This window comes from Gobio gobio (genome assembly GCF_949357685.1).
Source record: "Gobio gobio genome assembly, chromosome: 20".
NCBI classification, from domain to species: domain Eukaryota; kingdom Metazoa; phylum Chordata; class Actinopteri; order Cypriniformes; family Gobionidae; genus Gobio; species Gobio gobio.
In genome coordinates this window covers 20,452,718-20,473,528 of record NC_137113.1, presented here as the reverse complement: position 1 = coordinate 20,473,528, position 20,811 = coordinate 20,452,718, and the positions used below count along the sequence as shown (strand labels likewise).

Here is a 20,811-nt window from a genome sequence, read left to right as displayed (position 1 = left end):
ACCAACGTAAACTGCATAGGAGACACACAGACGTAAAGATATTTTTGAATAAAGTCGTTATAATTGTTATAAAGAATTCTTGTCGCTTCATAAAATTAAGCTTGAACCACTGTAGTCATATGGACTATTTTAACGATGTTTTTACTACATTTCTGGGCCTTGAAAGTGTTAATTAAGTTGCTGTCTATGGGTGGTTCAGAGAGCTCTCGGATTTCATCAAGAATATCTTAATTTGTGTTCTGAAAAGGAACGAAGGTCTTACGGGTTGGGAACGACACGAGGGTGAGTAAGTAATGACATAATTTAAATTTTTGGGGGAACTAACCCTTTCAGTCTTTCTGTCAGTGTTTGGTGTAGTCTATAGCCTAACACTTTCTTCTGTGGTTGTGCCCTTTAGGAAATGTAATGCATCTGGTTTCCAGTAGTGGGCAGCACCACCTTATTAGTCAGCCAGCTCAGGTGGCAGTTCTTCACACAGTTAGTCAGACAGGTAGCAGCTCAGCAAATCCCCACCCAGCCAGCACAACCCCAACCTGCTCTGGACTAGCATTACCTTTCACCGCTACTCAAGGTACTGGTGCTGTCCTTGAGTTCATCCTTGTTTGGGTACAGCCTGTATCCTGGGTACCAAACTACCTGTTACTCAGCAGAGCATGTGCATGGGTTTTCTGGCACTGGTTGTTGTTTCTAACTGCATGTGACAGGTTATTTGGATGGTTTGTTGGCTTACTCAATAGGACCTGTTTAATGAAGGTATTTGAAATCTAAAAAAGATAAATGCAAACAACACTGCAAATATTAAATCAGATGTTGTAGATGGTACAAAAATGGTTGAAAACTGGAATGGTTTGAAATGGTTTGGTTTGTTTTTTTGTTTGTTAATTATTTTATGAAGTGAGTGGATTTAACTGTTCTCATTTTTTCATCATTATTGTTTTTTGTTTTATTCTGTTCCTTTTAAGTCTAATGTAAAGTTGTAATTGTCCATTCTTATATAGAGTTAAAAGATTAAAGAATTGCACTACCATTCAGTTTGGGGTCAGACTAGTTTTTTTTTTTCTTTTGAGATAAATTAAAATGATCTTTTATTCAGCAATGATGCATTTAACTTATAAAGTGGAAGTAAAGACATTTAGAATGTTACAAAGGATTTTTGTTTGAAATGTTTTTTACTTTCTATTCATCAAAAATTCCTGAAAAAAATGTATCGGAAGTTTCCACACATATTAAGGGTGCAGTTTTTCAACATTGATTATATATATATATATATATATATATATATATATATATATATATAAAAAAATTTATAATTACAAAAACCTGTAACAAAAAAAAAATCGTACTGTCCCCTAAACTTTTGAACAGGAGAGTATTTGATAATGCAAGGCTGATGCTTTATTGATAGCTCTGCTACTGTAATCAATAGTCTGGTGCCCAGTCTAACTGAACTTTCTTTCCAGGTGAAATACTTGTGTAGTTACTAAATTCTCTCTCTCTCGTTCTGTTTTTAATTCCAGTCCCAACATCCATGGTAAGTGGACCCGGAATTGTAAAGATTGTTGTACGACAGGCACCAAGTAAAGAAGGAGGGTCAATTCCTACTCTGGCCGTGCCTCCTTCTCCTCGTCCTGCTCCTCCTCAGTCGGTTACTCTTCACCCACATGGCACTCCAAGCTCTGTTCTTAGAGCATCCGCTGCTTTACAGCCTCCACACCGGCCTCCGGTTTATGCTGCTCCACCCCGTACTGTTGCTTCTGCCCAGACTCCACCCACTCGTCCAGTGTTGAGAGTAGTACAGGGACCAGCACCACCACCACCACCAGCAGCCCCCGAACCACCAGGTAAGTTGAGCCCAGATGTGGTTTTGAGAAGTTTAAGATCTATATTATCATTAAGATCTAAAAAGATTATAAATTAGAATAATTATGCATTCAATACTCTGTACATTTCAGTTACGAAGGCAAATTCATCATCAGTACGTGAGGACAGTAATAATGATGTGATAACTTTGCGCATGAGCACTCCTAAGCCTGCATCCTCATCTCAGAGCAGTGGGCCAACATCTCAGCGTCCCCGCATTCAGCCACCACCTCCACCACGTTCCCCCTTCTATCTGGTAAAAAATGGAGTGTTAAACTTCAATTGATTAATTCTTGAACTCAAAAGGGAGCATAACACTGCTTCTACTTTAAATCTCAGTTTAATGACAACCCACATCTGAGGGTGTAATATTTTGCAAATATCGATGTCTCTTAAAGGATTAGTTCACTTAAAAAGGAAATGTCCTGATAATTTACTCACCCCCCGTGCCATCCAAGATGTTCAGGTCTTTCTTCAGTGGAAAAGAAATTACGTTTTTTTTTTTTAGGAAAACATTTCAGGATTTTTCTCCACTCAATGGACTTCAATGGCAACCAAAATGTTGAAGGTCCAAATCAATGCAGATTCAAAGCGCTACAAAGAGCTTCAAAGGCTCTACATGATCCCGGCTGAGGAATAAGGTCTTATCTAGCAAAACCATCAGTCATTTTCTAAAAAAAAAAAACATTTATATACTTTATAACCTAAATTGCTCATCTTGTGCTGCTCCGTGACGTGCCAGGGATTACGTAATCAAGTCGGAAAGGTCATGCTAGACATAGGCAGAAGTTGACAGAACCTTTCCGACGTAATGGTGCAATCCGTGGCACGTTGCAGAGCAGCGCAAGATGAGCAATTTAGATTAAAATGTGTACATAAATGTTTCTTTTTCTTGAAAATGGCAGATGGTTTCGCTAGGTAAGACCCTGTTCCTCATCTGGGATCGTGCAGAGCCTGCAATGATTTTGACCTTCAACATTTTGGTTGCCATTGAGGGAAGAAAAATCCTGGAATGTTTTCCTCAATTTCATTTCTTTTCGACTGAAGAAAGAAAGACATCTTGGATGAGATGGGGTTGAGTAAATTATCTGGAAATTTTAATTTTAAAGTGAACTAATCCTTTAACGCAATCATCAGTAACTACATCATGGTTAATTTTTTGTTTGTCTGTTTCTGTAGCACTCACTCATTTGTTACTTTGGTTCTGACAGTCATGGCTTGCAGACAGGCGAAAGGCTCAGCGAGATGACAGAATCTCTCAAATCATGCGCATCAATGAGCTGCGCTGCAGTGCTAAGCCTGTGTATGGCCATGAGGTGCTGGACTTTCTAACCTTCCTCCCAGGCCCTTGTCCATCTCCGCCACGTCCTGTTGTAAACAACTGGAGTTACTCGGGTTATAGCTCCTGCCTCACTGCTCAATCACAAAATACCAGTTGTATTTTGGAAAAGAGCAAAGTCCTGAAGGAAGCCATCCATAACTCAGAGGAGAGGCTTCAACTTATCTCTGAGGTCATAGACAGGTATAGCTCACAAACACACAGTACATAAAGCACTAATTTTTTAAAATTTAATTTAGAAAAGGAATATAAAATCTGAAAATAGTGTTTCACACTGCGTTTAAATGTGCCCTCATTCCACAGGTTTACTTTTGTCATTCCTCCAGTGGAGGCAAAGCCTATCACCATGCACAGCTGCCACCCACCTCCCTCCCTCAGACACCAGCAATCTCTTTTCTCCTCTGTTTTATCTTCCCATATCTCCCCGCTTTCACACACGCTCCATCGCATCCAGTGTAACATGAGGACGCATTTCCCTGACTTGAGGCTTATTCAATATGACTGTGGTAAGTACTGGCACCCCAGAGTGTGCATTTGTATTTCATTGTACTTGAATTCACAATGCCTTATACATAATAACCTATAACATTTGTGTAATATTTTATGGCTGTTTATCTGTGTTTAGGTAAGCTGCAGACACTCCACCTCCTGCTTAGAAAGTTGAAAGCAGGATGGCACAGAGTCCTCATCTTCACTCAGATGACACGTATGCTAGATATACTTGAGCAGTTCCTCAACTACCATGGGCACATCTATCTGCGGTTGGATGGAAGTACACGTGTAGAGCAGAGACAGGTGAAATAGTAATCCCAGTACTCAAATAGTGTGTTTGTGATTTTCATATAACTTGACTTTGGCAAGCAGAACAAAGTATGTGTTTTGTCTCTCAGCTGTGACATTATTGGAATGTTTGTCTACCTTTTAGTCTCTGATGGAACGCTTCAATGCAGACCGTCGCATATTCTGCTTCATCCTGTCAACTCGCAGTGGTGGTGTAGGTGTTAACCTGACTGGGGCAGATACAGTGGTGTTCTATGACAGTGATTGGAACCCAACCATGGATGCCCAAGCTCAGGACCGGTGCCACAGAATTGGACAGACAAGAGATGTCCACATCTATAGGTAAATGCAAAATTAAAAACCTTTTATTTTTATTTTTTATTATTACATATAGGACCAATTTTTGTTCCTTTAAAAAAAAAAAAAAAGATTAACATTGTACATATTTTGCAAGCACGATTGACATTGACATTGTGTTATTTGTTCAGGCTAATCAGTGAACGCACAGTTGAAGAAAATATTCTGAAAAAAGCCAATCAAAAAAGGATGTTGGGAGATATGGCTATTGAAGGTGGAAACTTTACCACTGCCTTTTTTAAGGAGGTATGCTTTTCATTTGTATTCTAGTTTTTCAGTGAAATCCTAGTTTGGAATAAACTTTGAAAGGATTAATTGCCCAACTCTTTCCCACAGCAAACTATCAGAGAGTTGTTTGATGTGTCAGAAGGAGAGAGGAAAGTGGCTGAATTGAGTGTGCCTCAGTCAGAAGATGAAGAATCTGTCAATAAACAACACACCACCATTTTGGAACAGGTAATTTTAAATATATCCATTTGGTGTATTTAATGTATTTGTTGATAAGAAATGTATTCCATTTGTTATTCTACACTGAAAATGAGATTGTGTTCTTTATACTAGGCCCTGTGTCGTGCTGAGGATGAAGAGGATATCGTCGCTGCATCTCAAGCCAAGGCTGAGCAGGTGGCTGAGCTTGCAGAGTTCAATGAGAACATCCCTCTAGATGATGGTGACAGCCGAGACCAGGAAGAGGAGGAGCTTTCCAAGGCTGAGCAGGAAATCGCTGCTCTGGTTGAACAGGTAGTCATGATATTAATGCTTTTCTTTTTAAAATGTTTTATTAGAATGTGAATTTACCTGTTTTTATCATAATGTACCTTTTATCCGCTAAATTTTAAATTTCCCTGTTCTTAACAGCTCACTCCCATAGAGCGATATGCCATGAATTTCCTTGAGGCTTCCCTTGAAGATATTTGCAAAGAGGAGCTGAAGCAGGCAGAGGTAACAATTAAAACAGTAACCAAGCTTTGATTACCTTATCATAGAATAAACCTTTAGCAGTCATAACCACAACATTTATCTTGACTTTACAGGAGCAAGTGGAGGCTGCAAGGAAAGGGTTGGATCAAGCAAAGGAAGAAGGTTTGAAACTGCATCAGTCATCTGACAGTGATGAAGAGGATTCTGTACCTCACAGTGCTGATGAACCTACTCCAACCCGTCGTCCTCGCAAACACAAAGAGAAAGGTGCTCCTTCTACCAGGGTCAGTGGCAGGCTCAGAGGAACACCTGCTGATGATATATCCCTAACCCGGCTGTCCCCAGACAGAGGCAGGAGGGGGGCATGCTTGAACTCTGAGCGCAGTATGAGCCAAACCCCTGGGTCCACACAGAAGTCGCCCCAACACAGAGAAGTGCCTGAGAAGCTTCTCAGTGGTCCGTGTGTGCGAGGGACAACCAAAGAATCTGAATCCCTCATGTCATCAGAAAACCAGGCAGTCCAAACAAACCAGCAGCTCACAGATTCCACAACCTTGTCCCCTGCTATGCAGGGCCCAGTTCAAAAAAATGTGCCATCCCCCCATCTGCAGCCCATCTCCCCATCAAGCTCTGTGCCTTCAGCTGCTGCATCTCCTGCAATGGACAGAAACACTTGTGGCCATCAGTCCTCCTCTTCTGTTGCATGCAGAGAGGACAGTGAAGAGCAGGGGGGAGAAGCAGTGTCTGAAACTGTACAGTGTAGCAGGAGAGATAGGAGAGCCTCTGCATCATCAGACTCCATCTGTTCGCCTGAGCATCATTCTGAACAGGATGGTCAGCTCTCCCTTTCTCCTACTCTTGTATCACCTAACTCTCGCTCACCACGAAAGCGTCAGTCTGCTGAAAGTGAAATCCTCAAGGGACTTCCAGAAGATTCTCCATCAGCCAAGGTCCTTCGAAAGCTTCCAGGTCGTCTGGTGACGGTGGTGGAAGAGAAAGAGCCCAAACGGAGACGGAGGGGAATGAGTGGAAGTGGAGGAGCGCACAACGAGGGTTCATCAGAGGAGATTGAACAGGTAGAACCAGTTCAAGAACCAGCCACTCATTCATCTGATGGAGCCAGTCAAACTCTTAAAGACTCTCCTCCCATATCAGTCCCCACATCCTTAGCTTCTTCTTCACCACCACCACCACCACCACCACCACCTCCACCACCACCACGAGAGCAGGAACAGGCCTCCTCTCCGTTACAGTATAGTCCAGGGAGAGGGCACCACCCCTGTTCACCAACACACTATTCTCCAGATATGCCTGTGCTACGGAACTTACCAGTACGCCGAAGGCTTGAGACAGAGTCTCGAATGGCTGCACAGTTAGGAGAGCAATTTGTAGGAAGAGGTAGAGGGGTGGATCGGAGATCTGCTTTGTCACCAAAGAAACCAGAAACTAATTCAGACAAGCACAGTGCCGCCCAGAGTGACTCAAATGTCACCAATCTTATATCAGCAAAACGCAAGAGGGGCAGGCCACCTAAAACACCCCCAAGGTTACCAGAGCTGCCAGAAGACAAGAAAACAGTAACCCAGAAAACCAGTCCTGAGCGGAGTCCCCCTCACTCACCAAAACGGAAAAGAGGACGTCCCCGTAAAGATTCTACCACAACTACAAGCTCACCAACATCTTCTCCTTCTACAGGTGCTCCTTCCTCCCAAGAGCCTAATTTGTCAATGTCCAATGTTATGCCTGTGACTTTGCCTGCTGTCAGTAAAACTTCACCAATAAGCTCTCCAACACTCAACCCCACTTCACCCTCAAATGCTGCTGAAGTGTCGTCATCTAAACCTGATTCAGAAACAAATCAATCCACTACTTCTGTTTTACTGTCCTCTGTGCATAGAGACTCTCAAAATATGTCCTCATCTACATCAGAACTTGGTGTAGAATCACAAGTTGATACTCACACCAATGCATGCATTGACTCTGACACCAACACACTTAAAACTTCACCACACAAGACTTCTACTGCAGAGGTCTCTCAGACTTGTACTGCTTCTTCCCTTACACTACAGCTTCCAAGCCCCATTAGAGAGCCTCCCACTTGTACCCACTTGTCCCCCATCCATACCGGGGAACTTACCCAAATACCTGTGCTTTCCGAGACCAGTGAAATCACAGAATTTTCAGAACCTACAGCTGCCTCAGTGACTGCTGTAGAAGCTGAGGAAAATTCATTCACAACTAACCAGCAAGTGCATCATTTGCAATACTCAAATATATCAACTCATGTCACTTCACAACCCTTACACAGAACCAGTACAACTGCAGACTCTACTCAAACCTTTGTAGAACCCATGTGTAATATAGCTGCATCTCCTATTGCAACTCATCAGTCATCCACCCAACCTTCTCCACCTGCTTTGACTTCTGGGATTGAGCCAGAATCATCTTCATCTAAATCAGAGGCACCAGAAGCTTCGGTTACACTGACTCTGTCAACAGTTCAACAGTCCACACCTAAGTCTGATCAAACTTCTGTTCCTACCTCACAACTTCAAATTACAGCCATCAAAGCAGCAACCGATTCAACACTTGCATCACACAAAATCTCTTCAACGTCTTTACTATCTCCATCTACCGCTAATCAGACAACATCAGATTCTCTGTCAACATTCAGTTATACAGATGCTGATTCTTCTCCACCCCAAAACATGCCTGTAGCTGATAATCATGAAGGCCAACATTCATCCAAGGATGAGGTTGTAACTGTAGAGGAGGAGGAGGTTGTAACTGAGACCGAGATAATGGAATTAGACCGTGTTGCTGAGGATGATGCAAGAGAAAATGATGATGTTTTATCTCAGCCAAAAAGCAGGAAATTTGATTGTTTGCCAAAGGAACAGACACCCAGTGCCTCGGGAATTGCCTCATCAAATTTGGATATTGAGACTCATGATGCTCCCAAGAGTGATGGACCTGTTAAGCCATTAGAAGAGGAGAAAAGAGAGGGCAGAGAGACCAGAACTTCTTTCAAAAAACGAAGCATTAGTAGACAAAGCAGCCAGGAGTCAGTCCGTTCCTCTTCCCCATCTTCTGTATCCTCCAGTGGTACAAGATCATCTCAGTCCAAAAAGGTTGGAGAGAGTAGGAGGCCTTCAAAAAGGAAACGGGATGATATGAAGTCTGAAAAAGAGAAAACTGAAGAAGGGTCTGACAAAAAGCACCAGTCCAACTCTTCCTCCTCATCTTCAGACTCTGAGGACTCTAATAGTATAAAAAGACGTCTGACAAGATCTGCTCAAAAGAAATTGGAGAAAGATGGAGGCATTATTGCTAAAAATGATGAGAGCAGTAATAGACAAAGGGGGAGGTCAGACAAGAAGGGTCAATCCACCAATTCCACAGAAGGGGAGTCCAGTGGTGAAACGGGTTCAAGAGTAACCCGGAAATCTACAGGCCCACAATCCAGTACTTTAGCCTCCCCTGAACCTGAGGTACTGGGCAAACGCTGCTCAGCCCTTAATGCTGCAGCCAAGCTCTTGGCAATGAGGGGAAGAGGACCAGACACACCCAGTCCTAGCCCAAAAAATAAGACTGCTGTACAGCAAAGCAGGGCACTGTCTTCTGATAGAAGCAGTAAACCCAAGGGGAAAACAGGACCGGACTCTCCTAAGATGTCTAACAGTAAAGCAGGAAGTGGTAGGCAAACCCCCAATCAGTCAACTGAATCACCACAGTCCTCCTCTTCTGCTCGATCCACTCGGCAACGACCTGGCAGCCTTGTTCCCCCCTTGGAAACAGAAAGGATTAAAAAAGAAGAAAAGAAAAAAACATCTGATCAAAAGGAAGAAGGTGAAGATGAAAATAGAGAGACCAGGTCTTCAAGAGGTCATAGTGCCTGCAGTAGTATAAGCAGTGAAAGAGGAGCAGGCAGCAGTAGAAGTCGGAGTAGCAGCAACAGCAGTCAGCGCACCCACAGTCTAAGCTCGCAGAGTACAGAGCCTACCCGCTCCCGTTCCAGAGCAGCCTCCTCTGGTAGTGATACAGAGAGAGGCAAAAGTATTCGACGGAAGAGCGATGGAGGCAGAGACAGGGAAAGCAGGAAAGAGAAGAGGTCCCAGAAGCATGACAAACCTGAACTGAGTGCCGGGTCCAGCGATGGGACTCCGGACAGGGTTCTCAGGAGTGTAGCTGCACTGGCAGCTGCTCAGGCACGTACTCCAGCTAGCAACACACGATCGTCATCCACCCAACACCGGCACTCCAAGACGTGATATGGAGTGGAGAAATCATCTCTAGGTTTAAACAAGGAGTTAGATGAGTATTTCAGCAAGGAGAGAATGCAGATTTTATGGAGGAAAGGGGATCAATTTTATTTAAGGCCATGGTTTAGCTGTGAGAGAAGACGGGGAAATAAAGAGATCTGTTGCACATTGTAATTAGATCTGACCTCGCCTTTGCCACTCAGCTATCTTAAGTCAAGCCATTTACAGTGTGGAAAGGGTCTGTAGATGCAGGACAATTGTGAAGATTTGGTTGCCTATTTAAATATGTGTCCTAATAATTTGAGTTAAAACCAGAGAATATTTTACCCTACCACCAAGACTTTGGAACTTCAAAGTAGCTGGGCAAGAGGCAAGATTTATTATTTGTTCACACTATGTACTGTAATCATAAAGACTGGAAATACTATGTGAAGTATATGTTAGATGATTGGTTGCATAGATTGTACACTTTTTACAGAGTTTACTAGTGCTGCAAATGGTATTGATGAGGACGAAATTTATTAATGCTACATTGAAACGATTAGTGGGGATTGTACAATTGTAAAGTTTTTAGACTGTTGCATTCTGGATAATGTTTGTCAGCTGTTTTGACTATTGTTTGTTTCAAGTCAGTTGATAAATTACAAAAATATCTTCTATATCTTCCAGGGTATGAAGAAGAGGGCAGGTCTAAAAATGAGATTTTTTTTCCCCTCTGTACTATGCTGGAGTTATGATTTGCTTAGATCACATGTCTTGTGTAATGTTTCAATCCATTACTTTTAAATTCTGCTGCTGCCTGCTTTTCCCCATTTGCACATCTGAAATGTCTCAGACATTGGAGGTGTGCATTGTGATTTAGGTTCAGAACATCAACTTGTCAGTACATCTTTACTGGTACCTCACTGCATTTTGTAAGCTCTAAAGTATGTGTATCTCTTGGGCTTGTGATGAATCTTGAAATTTGCTTGTCATTTGCTTTATAGCAGTACAGAAATGGGAGACAACATCTTGCCATTTTTCTTATCTCTTTCCCAAAGTGTTAGTCATTATGATCATCTTTACACATTAAATTGTATTCTCAAACACAAAATCTAAACAAGTTTGATAAAATGAGAGTGCCTGTTGATCCATACAAGGATCCATGTTAACGTATAGACATTTGGTCATCTGTAGTGCTTTAAGTGTAATAAGCTCTTACACCCTTCATCGTAACAACGGCATTTCTGTTTATGTGCAACCAAAACTGAAATCAGTTCTCCAGTGAAAATTGCTACTGTCAGCCATTTTTATTTCTGGAGTATTGGTCCTTTTTATGGAGGGACCGATGCTGGGTTGGTAGGATACACCTGAAATAACTTCTTAAGAGGAATATCTTATTTTTTTGCTGAACATTGGCAGTCAAGTGAGTTGTAATATAGCTTTTCTTTGCCCTTTTTGGACAGAAACATGTTTGGGGGGGTATTAAGTAGAATATGGTGATGGTCTTATTTTCATTTTGATTTGTCTATTCTAATTTGTTACATTCCTTATGTTCCCTTGTAATTCCACATTGTTTTACTTGAAAGATTGAAACAAAAATGTAAGTTGAATAAAAAGACCAAAAATACATTTTGTTTATGTCCGCTTACATTTCTTTTCAAATTGTAAATTATTTTAATCATCATTTAATCTTGATCAACATGGAGACTTTGGAATCGGGTCATTTAAAATGGATGTAAATGTTGACTGTAAAAGTGCAGAACTACCTCAGCAGATTGAGATAAAGTCTCTCAAGTCATTAGCCACGTGTAGTTTAATCTACTAGTTCCTGTTCAAGCCCCCCAAAAAACGTGTTATTATTATTAATTTATGTTTGTTTTTTGTGTTGACGTTTAAATGGTAACCGTTAATACGGTTTGGATTTTGGATTGATGATCCAAAAAATAGATTAGCTGCACCAGAGCGAGAACCAATCAGAGATTAAGTATTCTCAAACGTCAGATTGGACATCTCTGCGTTTCCCTGACCTCATGCTCTAATTTCGTTTCGAGAGCACTTGGCAACATTGTAAGCATGAGAAAAATCCACTGACATTTACTTCTGAACAGCCGTGAAAATCCGTAATACTGCCCCCCTCTGAAACCACTGCGCATTTTTGACAAAAACGGAAACAGGTGCGTACTTTAATTCCACCATTGAATTTAACGTACTTTATTTCTATTGATTTTATTCGCTGTATTTTCTTAAGAATATTAGCCAGCTAACTGGCTAGCCTGCTTTTGAAACGCGTTCTGTTGCTATGGCAATTGTACAGGAAAAGTCGGCTGACTTGCGTCGCAAGGGAATCAAGCACGCCATTATTTTGGTTTGGACTTCCTTGCAAAAAAAGGTAGTTTAAGAAATGTTTTTGTGTTGTGATTAGTTAGATATAATACCTTAAACTAGTTTAAATCTGAAGTCTTAAGTTACTCTGTGGTTACAGTTTTGAGTGTTCGGCTACTTCAATGTCACAAGAGTATTTCAGGGTGGACTGGAAAAAGGAAAGATTGTGATTATTGCTTTCTGCTTCTTGAAAAGTAACTACAACATAAGTTCTTTATAATTCACACTTTTTTTAAATATCATTTCTTAAAATTGAGCAATTTGATATATTTAAGAAAATCGGTAACTTAATAGATTAATTATGAGTTTGAATTGGTGTCCTTATTACATTACCATGTCATCTTATTTCAAAGATTTTATTGTTGCAAATCCCAGTGTAGTGTAACCAACAGCTTTTTTTTATATATGTAATATTTGTTCCAGGAACCAAGCACTTATCTCATCACATTTGACAAGTAGGGATTGTCTTTCTTCTCTGATTCTTGCTCGCCTCCTGGCCTTCATTTTCATGTTCATGTATCAGGTTTAGGTCTCCTGTGTTTCTAATGGGTCACTTGATCTTAAGGTTTCAGCTTGTCAGTATGTAAGTATATCCAAATTGGGCCACCCATCACAGAAGAGGTGAATTTGTTCCTTTTTGTCAGGGATTACGTGCCAGTACCCAGACGACAGCTTGCCGTGGGGATGATGATAGCCTTCTACGGGACAGCTAAAGCCAAGTGGTGTGGACAGGACACTTTTACTTATCTTAAAGGGCTGTGAGCTGACTGCCAACACTGCTGCCCTCTTTCTGAAGAGATCACAGGTACCTGGTGTAAGTGTTGAATCAGTTATAAAATGTAAAACTATCCAATAAAATCTACACGTTACGTTTGATCGATAGTTTCAAAAAGCCATTGTTTTTTCTCTACCTATTTTCTTGTAATCCTTTGATGGATCATGGTGAAAAGTTTTTATATTTATTTTCCCTTTGCACTGAATAAATATTATCTGTCTAATGATGTCGCTAGGCCATTTCATTCGAGCTCAGGTCCAAGAGGTCATGGTCAGGATTATCTAATTCACTTGATCACTATACAGTTACCTCAGGCATCTTACCTTCTTTCCCTCTGCTGACTGACACATGCATTCAGAATCACCTAAAACTTCAGCTTTTTTTTTTTGTCAAGTCACCATGACAGCAACATTTTTCTTGTTTTTATGGAATATTTCAGTGTTTATTATAAATGATTTATCCATGTGCATCATTATTTTTTTTATTCATGTGCGCTCATAATATTTAATTTAAATAATTTCCCCAATCCCCTCCCTCTTACAGCGACTATTCCCTAATGATGCGTTTTCTGGCGTGAGGGAAACCTGTTGTTCACATGAGTTCACAGCAATAGGCACAGTTTGGTCCTGGAAGTAAAAACTCATTAATTTTATCCATTAGGTCCTGAAGCCATCAGCCTGCATTATTTCCCCTTATTTTTTTAAATAATCGTGTTTAACAGTGGAATTCCTGGTGAATTACTACATTACCCATGATTCTGTACAGAAAATTACACCAGTCAGGGAATCAGAAAAAGCAACACACTCCAAAATACCTCCCACAGCCATTAAAGGGATAGTTCACCCAAAAATGAAAATTCTGTCATTTCCTCACCCTCAAGTTGTTCCAAACCTGTATGAGTTTCTTTGTTCTGCTGAACACAAAAGAAGATATTTTGAAGAATTTTTGTAACCAAGCAGATCTCGGCAGCCATTGTATTTTTTCCCTACTATGGAAGGCAATGGTTGCTCTATCTGCCTGGTTACAAACATTCTTCAAAATATCTTCTTTTGTGTTCAGCAGAACAAAGAAACTCATACAGATTTGGAACAACTTGAGGGTGAGTAAATGATGACAGAATTTTCATTTTTGTGTGAACTATCCCTTTAAGCACTGCGAATGATGTAATCGGGTCGATCTCCCTATGTTCTCAAAATACTGAAATGTTTGCGTATATATATGCATATTATGCAATAAACTTAAAATAGACTGTTTTTATGTATACAACATTTGTAAATGAGTAGTTTTATATTTCTCCATCGTTTTTAATTTGATTATGCTGTTCACAAGCGGCAACCTCCCGCAGTTTCTCTTGAAGCCAATACGGAAGTGACTTAAACTGCAATTCATCAACAGGCTCCAGAAGGGAGCAGAATCTCATTTAGACCCATGTTAAAATGCCCAACATTACAGCAGAAAAAAAACATGTTTACAGCCTGGTACAAATTATGGTTTTGGTCTTGACTCTTTACAGCTAATTTTGCCCTTCATGACAACTTTGAGGGGGGTGAATTTTATAACTCATTCGTTTACATATGGCTATATAAAGCCTTAAAATTCTGCATAATTAAGGGCGTGGCCACTTTGAGTGACAGGTGGATAGCCATTTATCTACTGTCTGTTAGTCATCGCATCACCTCAGCTCCACCCACGTCCCGCCTCTTTGCCCATTTTCTATTATCCGGGAGTGACGCGCTGACAAGATGGCAACGGCCAGCTCGACCCTACTTTATGCTTCAAAACTGCTCTTCAGAATCCTATGGGTGTAGCCACGGACACTACGTACACTACTTTCCCTCACTAAAACCGTTAAAGCTGCAGTCCGTAACTTTTTCTAGTTAAAATGATCCAAAATCAATTTTTGAACAAGTTAGTATTCAAAACCATCTGCTTACCTTTGCCCCATTCACAACAGTAAAATTGTAATAATGTGTTATAATTATAGTGGTATGGTGGATTTCCGCGGGAAATTCAAGCATGTCTTTGTGTCATTGCGCCACGTCTGTATACGGCTAGTAGAAGTAACACACATGAGGAGCATGTATATACTGCATGTTCTGTAGCGGATCATTTATAGCCTTTCTCACAGCAGCTGGAGTAATTATCATTTTGATGGCGGATTGTAATCCAGAAAGGTCCAAACGACAATCATCAGTGACAACTGGAGATTCACCCGTAGTCAAAAGCAAAAGATTAGACTGTACGGAAATTGAAATATACAGGTAACGCTAATAAACACTAAATGCATGTAGTCACGCAATGCTAATGCTGTTAACATTTAACAATTTGAGAACAAAGTAACAATAATAATAACTTGCACGGTTTGATGTTATATGAGCGATTGTTAGATTTAATCACTGTTGGTAGTGCGATTTATTGTACTGTTTTGTTCCCAAAAGTGGCAGACATGTTACTTACTTGTTCAGATTACATTTTCCGGTGAAAATTCTTATTTAGGTTGTACTCCAAGATGTAGAATCTGTGATTCTGAAGTACAGTATCCACACCGGTGCGTTGTCTGACAGCCAGCCGCACAAACTCCTCAAAACAATAGGTTACTGTCGCAACCCCGGTTCTCTGAAACATCGAGTGGAGAGATCCACCTATGGGAAGGGCATCCGTACCTGACCTCTGCACAAGCATCCAGTTGCACCAAGTCTGACAAGACAGGCAGAAGCGCGCAGCCAATGCCCGGTAAGGCCCCACCCCTAACCCGCGGGCATATATAGCCTGTATGCGCTACTGTACATCAGTAAGTATTCTCGCGGGGCAAAGCTGGTGGATCTCTCCACTCGATGTTTCAGAAAACCGGGGTTACGACAGTAACCTATTGTTCTCTTTCATCATCTCGTGTTCGAGATCCACCTATGGGAGAGACATGGACAGCTCCCCGATTGCCCAATACACTCAAAGTAAGGTCCTGTTTAGCCAGAAAAAGACGGTCAACCCAAGGGGCGGTGCTTGACACACACACGTAACTGCGGTGTACAAGCAGGGCATGAAACGTGTGGCACACACAAAAGAAGGCAGGGTTAGAAAGACCCCACCCCCAAAACCGAATATGCTACCGAGGTTCTGGTGACATCCAGCCTATAGTAACGCACAAACGTATGGGGAGAAGCCCAACTGGCAGCAGAGCAGATATCCTGCTAAGCCCCTCGTGGAATGAGCTCTGTGTTCCCCTGGGGGTTGCACTCCCATTGATTTGTAAGCCAAAAATATAGCGACCACAAGCCAATGTAATGTGGGGAGGAGCCCATGAAACAAAGAGTTGGTCACCCTTCCGGATAACACTGGTCCTAGCCAAATACGTCTGTAACGCACGGACCGGACACAGGGCATTCAACCTTTGATCCTCTGCGGAGGAAAAGGACGGAGGGTGAAAAGCAGACAGCTCTAACTCCTCCAATGTGAACGAAGGGAAACATTTCGGCATGAAGGCTGGATTAGGCTTAAGGAAAACCTTATCTCCACCCAGAGAGAATTTAATGCACAAGGGGTGGACCGAGAGTGCATGTAACTCACTGACACGTTTGGCTGATGCCAAGAGCAAGGCTGTCTTGAAGGACAGCAACTTTAGGGAAATATCCCCCAGAGGCTCAAAAGGGAATTGAGACAGAGCTTCCAGCACCATGGAGAGGTCCCATTCAGGGATCGTTCTCCTAATGACTGGCAACGAGCGACAGGCACCCTTCATAAATCTGCGGATTAGAGGATGCTGCCCAACCGTTGAGCCCTCAAAACCCACATGACAAGCTGAGATAGCTTGTGGAGGAAACACAAAATATAAGAGACTGAGCACTGATATGAAGTGAAACCCTCCCCATCACACCACTCATCGAACACTTGCCACTTACAGCCATATAAGGACAGTGTAGTTGTCCTCTCACGGGCCAGGCCCAGAGAGCTACCCTGTCCGGGTGTGGGTGATAAATCTCCCCGTTCACTTGAGACAATAGGTCTATGCGGAGGGGTAGGCGCCACGGCTGGGCATGTAACAGAGGTATTATCTCCGCCAGCCATGGTGCTTTGGGCCACCTGGGTGCTATCAAAATGAGAGACAGGCGCCCCTCTCTCACCCTGGCCAGTGTGGGAATTATCAGGCACGGGGGAGGAAAGCCATACAGCAGCACTCTGGGCCACGGGTGGGCCAGTGCGTCCACCCTGAGGGGTGCGTCCAAGTCCTTTAGCGAGAAGAACATAATACAATGGCTGTTTTCACACTCGCACCCTCGATAGAAGATCCGCGCCTCTGTTCAGAATCCCTGGAACATGAGTCGCACGTAACGACAGGAAAACTCGCCTGGTGCAGCGAGGCAGAAAAACTTGTTTGGAAGGATGGGCTTAGGGGGAGCGAGCAGCCCTCCCTGGACTGGGTTGAGGTGCCTGGCAATCGAGGGCTCATTGGCAGGCGGTTCACCCATGCCGAGAGCTGCCATATCCTTAACCTTCAGACCCGCGAGACTGTGCTTAAAGTTGAGCGGGTCGCTCCAGTAGTGCCTCATGTGCTTGGCGCACACTGGAAGAATGAGAGAGTTGTTTCCTCGGGCCGGGAGGAGCTCCCAGCACTTTCCCGTCATAAATATCCCTCTCCTGGTCGGTGCCGCTCTGTGGAGCCGGCCGCTCGCTCACACACATCCAGGAGGATGGATACCAGAGGGCGGGATGGCCTCCTCGTCCTCTGAGACCCCGAGAAGGCACCATCGTCATCATCGGACCCGGCAGGATCGTCGGCGAGCGGGGGGTTGCCCGTGAAGAGGTTGTCCTCTTCGGGGAATTAAGGATTGGACTGGTTAGCCCAGACAAGAGCAGTCGTGCCCCGGGAGGTCTCTGGTAGCGCACTGTCGTCCGAAAAGTCGAGCTCGCCGCATTGGGTAGCAGCAACTTTAAGGTGGCGTCGCAGGATTTTCTTAGGCAGTGACTGCAGTTCTCCGGATTCTCTATGGCTTCTTGCACATTCTTGAGGCCCAAGCAAACCACGCAGAAAGGGTGAAGATCCTTAGTGGCGATAAGAGCACCACACACAGCTGGGCAGGCCCGTGATGAGCAATTGCTGGAAGAAGCAGCTTGGATAGAGAGCGACATACCTGCGAAAAAGTCAGGGAAATCAGCGGCAGCAGCCGTGGAACAGGAAAGACGAGTGAGAGCGCGGATGGCTCCGAGAGCAGACACAGAGAAACTGGCAGAATAGAACTGTCCCGCCTGGCAAAGGCTGATCTTAAGATATTTCCTCCTGCAGACAATAAGTGAAGAGCGCAAATTCGACCGAACTGTGTCACTGCAGAGATCGCGAGAAGTGAATGTAAAATGATGTACAGTACCGCATGCAGGCTATATATGCCCGCGGGTTAGGGGTGGGGCCTTACCGGGCATTGGCTGCGCGCTTCTGCCTGTCTTGTCAGACTTGGTGCAATTGGATGCTTCTGCAGAGGTCAGGTACGGATGCCCTTCCCATAGGTGGATCTCGAACACGAGATGATGAAAGAGAACATTAGATTCATCCGTGCTGAGGAGCCGCGCCGACACACAACTCCCTTACAGATGATAACTTTTAGCTTTCCTATAGCTCAAACAGTAGAGCATGGCGCTAGCAACGCCAAGGTCATGGGTTCTATTCCCAGGGAAAGCAAGAATTGACAAAATGTAAAATGTGTACCTTGAATGCAATGTAAGTCGCTTTGGATAAAAGCGTCTGCCAAATGCATAACGGTAATCGCAGGTTTCAAACAGAGATGGCGACATAGCTGCAAAACGTACAGACTGCAGCTTTAAGTACACAGTCTTTTGTAACTTTTTTGCTTCAAATAAAAGCTTTTAGTTTTGTGATTCACCCTATAGCTGGTTCGGTTCATGGCTTAACGACTATTTTAAAACCCCGATGGGAAAAATTTATGGATAAAAAAATGCCTCTGGAAAAGGGGGTGGGCACTGTTGCACGACAACGAACCAATCAATTCCCAATGGACAAAATCAAGTCTCGTCCTATATTTTTTCTTGTTCATGAACATGGACCATAAAAAAGAAGCCTTTTCATTCAAAAGTCACAATAAGGAAGAAAAAACTAACGCAAGTTCCATTTCATGCTGAGTTTTATATCAATGATATTAATTTATTTGACCCATTGAAATGGTTAAATACTGAAAATATGGTTCAGTTTAAGTATTAAAGGTTCAGTGTGTAGTATTTATGAGGATCTATTGACAGAAATGCAATATAATATACATAACTATGTTTTCAGTATAAAGACCTTACCTAATGTACCGTTATGTTTTTATTACCTTAGAATGAGCATTTCTATCTACATACACTGCTAGTCCCCTCACAGTGAAATTGCCATTTTGCGCCTTCATGTTTTTACAGTAGCCATAAACGGACAAACTTCTCTACAGTGCGCTAGTCACTCTCTGCTCTCTCCGACGACGTCATTTTTGTCCTGTATCAGCCCCGTAGCGTCTATATGTGCTTCGAAAGGGAGGGGTGAGTTGGTGTGTGATTGCAACTCACAACCTCACCACTAGATGCCGCTAAACTTCACACACTGCACTTTTATGTGACCTCAATCATGTTGTTGACAGGTGGGGTACTCAACTATGGAGAGAAACGGGGACAGAAACATGATGCCTCAGCATTTTGCCCTTTACAAGCACACTACCGATAGGGTTGATTAAGTTTCACATTGGGGATATGATGCAGCAATATTAGATCTTTCAGCTCATAAGTTCTTAAATAGGTGTTTCACTAAATCTCTCAGCCCTCGCTCAGTCTTCATCAAACTTTTATGCGTGTTCTCAGAATGGGGACACCAGCGGAGCACTCAGTGAGTGAAGCGTACAGGTGTGAGCCTGATCCAGGGGTGGAGGGAGAAGGCTGGGGAAGTGACACTCATGCGGAGCCCTGTAACACGCCACTCCCTCTGCCTGCAGCTAACAAAAAGAAAAAGAAAAAGAAGAAGTAAGCCATTTCACCATGTTATGGGATTCATATACTCTACCGTTCAAAGGTTTGGGGTGGGTAAAGTTTTGTAGTTTTTGAAAAAAGTCTCTTATGCTCATCAAGGCTGCATTATTTGATCAAAAATACAGTAAAAAGAGTCATGTTTTGAAATATTATTACACGTTAAACTGTTTTCTCTTTTAATATATTTTAAAAGATGATGGCAAAGCTGAATTTTCAGCATCATTACTCCAGTCTTCAGTGTCACATGATCCTTCAGAAATCATTCTAATATACTGATGCTCAAGGATATTGGTGCTCAAGAGACATATCTTCCTATCAAATTGAAAGCAGGTTATTTTTTAGAAATTGAGACTTTTTATTGTCACTCTTTACTTTTGATCATTTAATGCATTTTTGCTGAATAAAAGTATTGATTTCTTTAAAAACATTCTTACTGACTTGAAACATTTGAACGTTAGTGTGCATAAGATATTACTGTAATGTCACAGTAAGGTTTAAATTGTTAACATTAGTTATTGCATTTGGTAACATGAACTAACACTGAACAATACTTGTACAGAATTTATGGTGACACTTGACGATAAGGTTGTATTAGCTAACGCATTAGTTATGTATATTAGTATATTATGTGTATTAGTTAACATGAACTAACCATGAACAACACCTCTGTTCAGCATTAGTTAATCTTTGTTAATGTTAGTTAATAAAAATACAGCTGTTCATGGTCTGTTCTTGTTAGTTCACAGTGCATTAACTAATGTTAACAAGATTTTAATAATGCATTAGTAAATGTTGAAATTAACATTAACAAAGATAAATAAATGCTTTAAAAGTGCAGTTCATTATTAGTTCATGTTATCTAATGTCGTTAACTAATGTTAACTGATGAACCTTATTGTAAAGTGTTACTAATCTAAGTGTTATTAATCTAGGTTCATGTTAATTTCAGCATATGCATTTTTAACAATTCAAGTTGTATAAATTAACATTAGAAAATGTATAATGACCATGACCTGGTCCCAGATAAGTGACAAGAATATTAATTAATTAATATTGTATAATGAGCAAATTACAGATTTTTTTTTAATTAATCTTGGTTAATGTTGATCATCAATTAGTTCTTGATATCAAGTGCATTGCCCTGTATTAATAAATTG

The 20,811-nt window shown here is 42.0% G+C and overlaps 1 protein-coding gene across 2 annotated transcripts in view; it reads left to right on the top strand.

Moving 5' to 3' along the window:
- Nucleotides 1-11,106, top strand: part of srcap (Snf2-related CREBBP activator protein) — a 33,677-nt gene extending 22,571 nt beyond the window's left edge. Inside the window, exons 23-34 of one of the 2 annotated variants that reach the window (XM_079846341.1) lie at nucleotides 398-571; nucleotides 1,518-1,841; nucleotides 1,953-2,116; nucleotides 3,072-3,382; nucleotides 3,503-3,705; nucleotides 3,825-3,994; nucleotides 4,125-4,321; nucleotides 4,468-4,582; nucleotides 4,673-4,792; nucleotides 4,898-5,077; nucleotides 5,195-5,278; nucleotides 5,371-11,106. In XM_079846341.1, coding sequence (XP_079702467.1) covers nucleotides 398-571; nucleotides 1,518-1,841; nucleotides 1,953-2,116; nucleotides 3,072-3,382; nucleotides 3,503-3,705; nucleotides 3,825-3,994; nucleotides 4,125-4,321; nucleotides 4,468-4,582; nucleotides 4,673-4,792; nucleotides 4,898-5,077; nucleotides 5,195-5,278; nucleotides 5,371-9,528 — 6,200 coding nt within the window. In that variant the 3' untranslated portion in view covers nucleotides 9,529-11,106. The remainder of the gene's footprint in view (nucleotides 1-397; nucleotides 572-1,517; nucleotides 1,842-1,952; nucleotides 2,117-3,071; nucleotides 3,383-3,502; nucleotides 3,706-3,824; nucleotides 3,995-4,124; nucleotides 4,322-4,467; nucleotides 4,583-4,672; nucleotides 4,793-4,897; nucleotides 5,078-5,194; nucleotides 5,279-5,370) is intronic. The other variant, XM_079846342.1, reaches the window with a different exon arrangement.
- The last annotated feature ends 9,705 nt before the right edge of the window (nucleotides 11,107-20,811 follow it).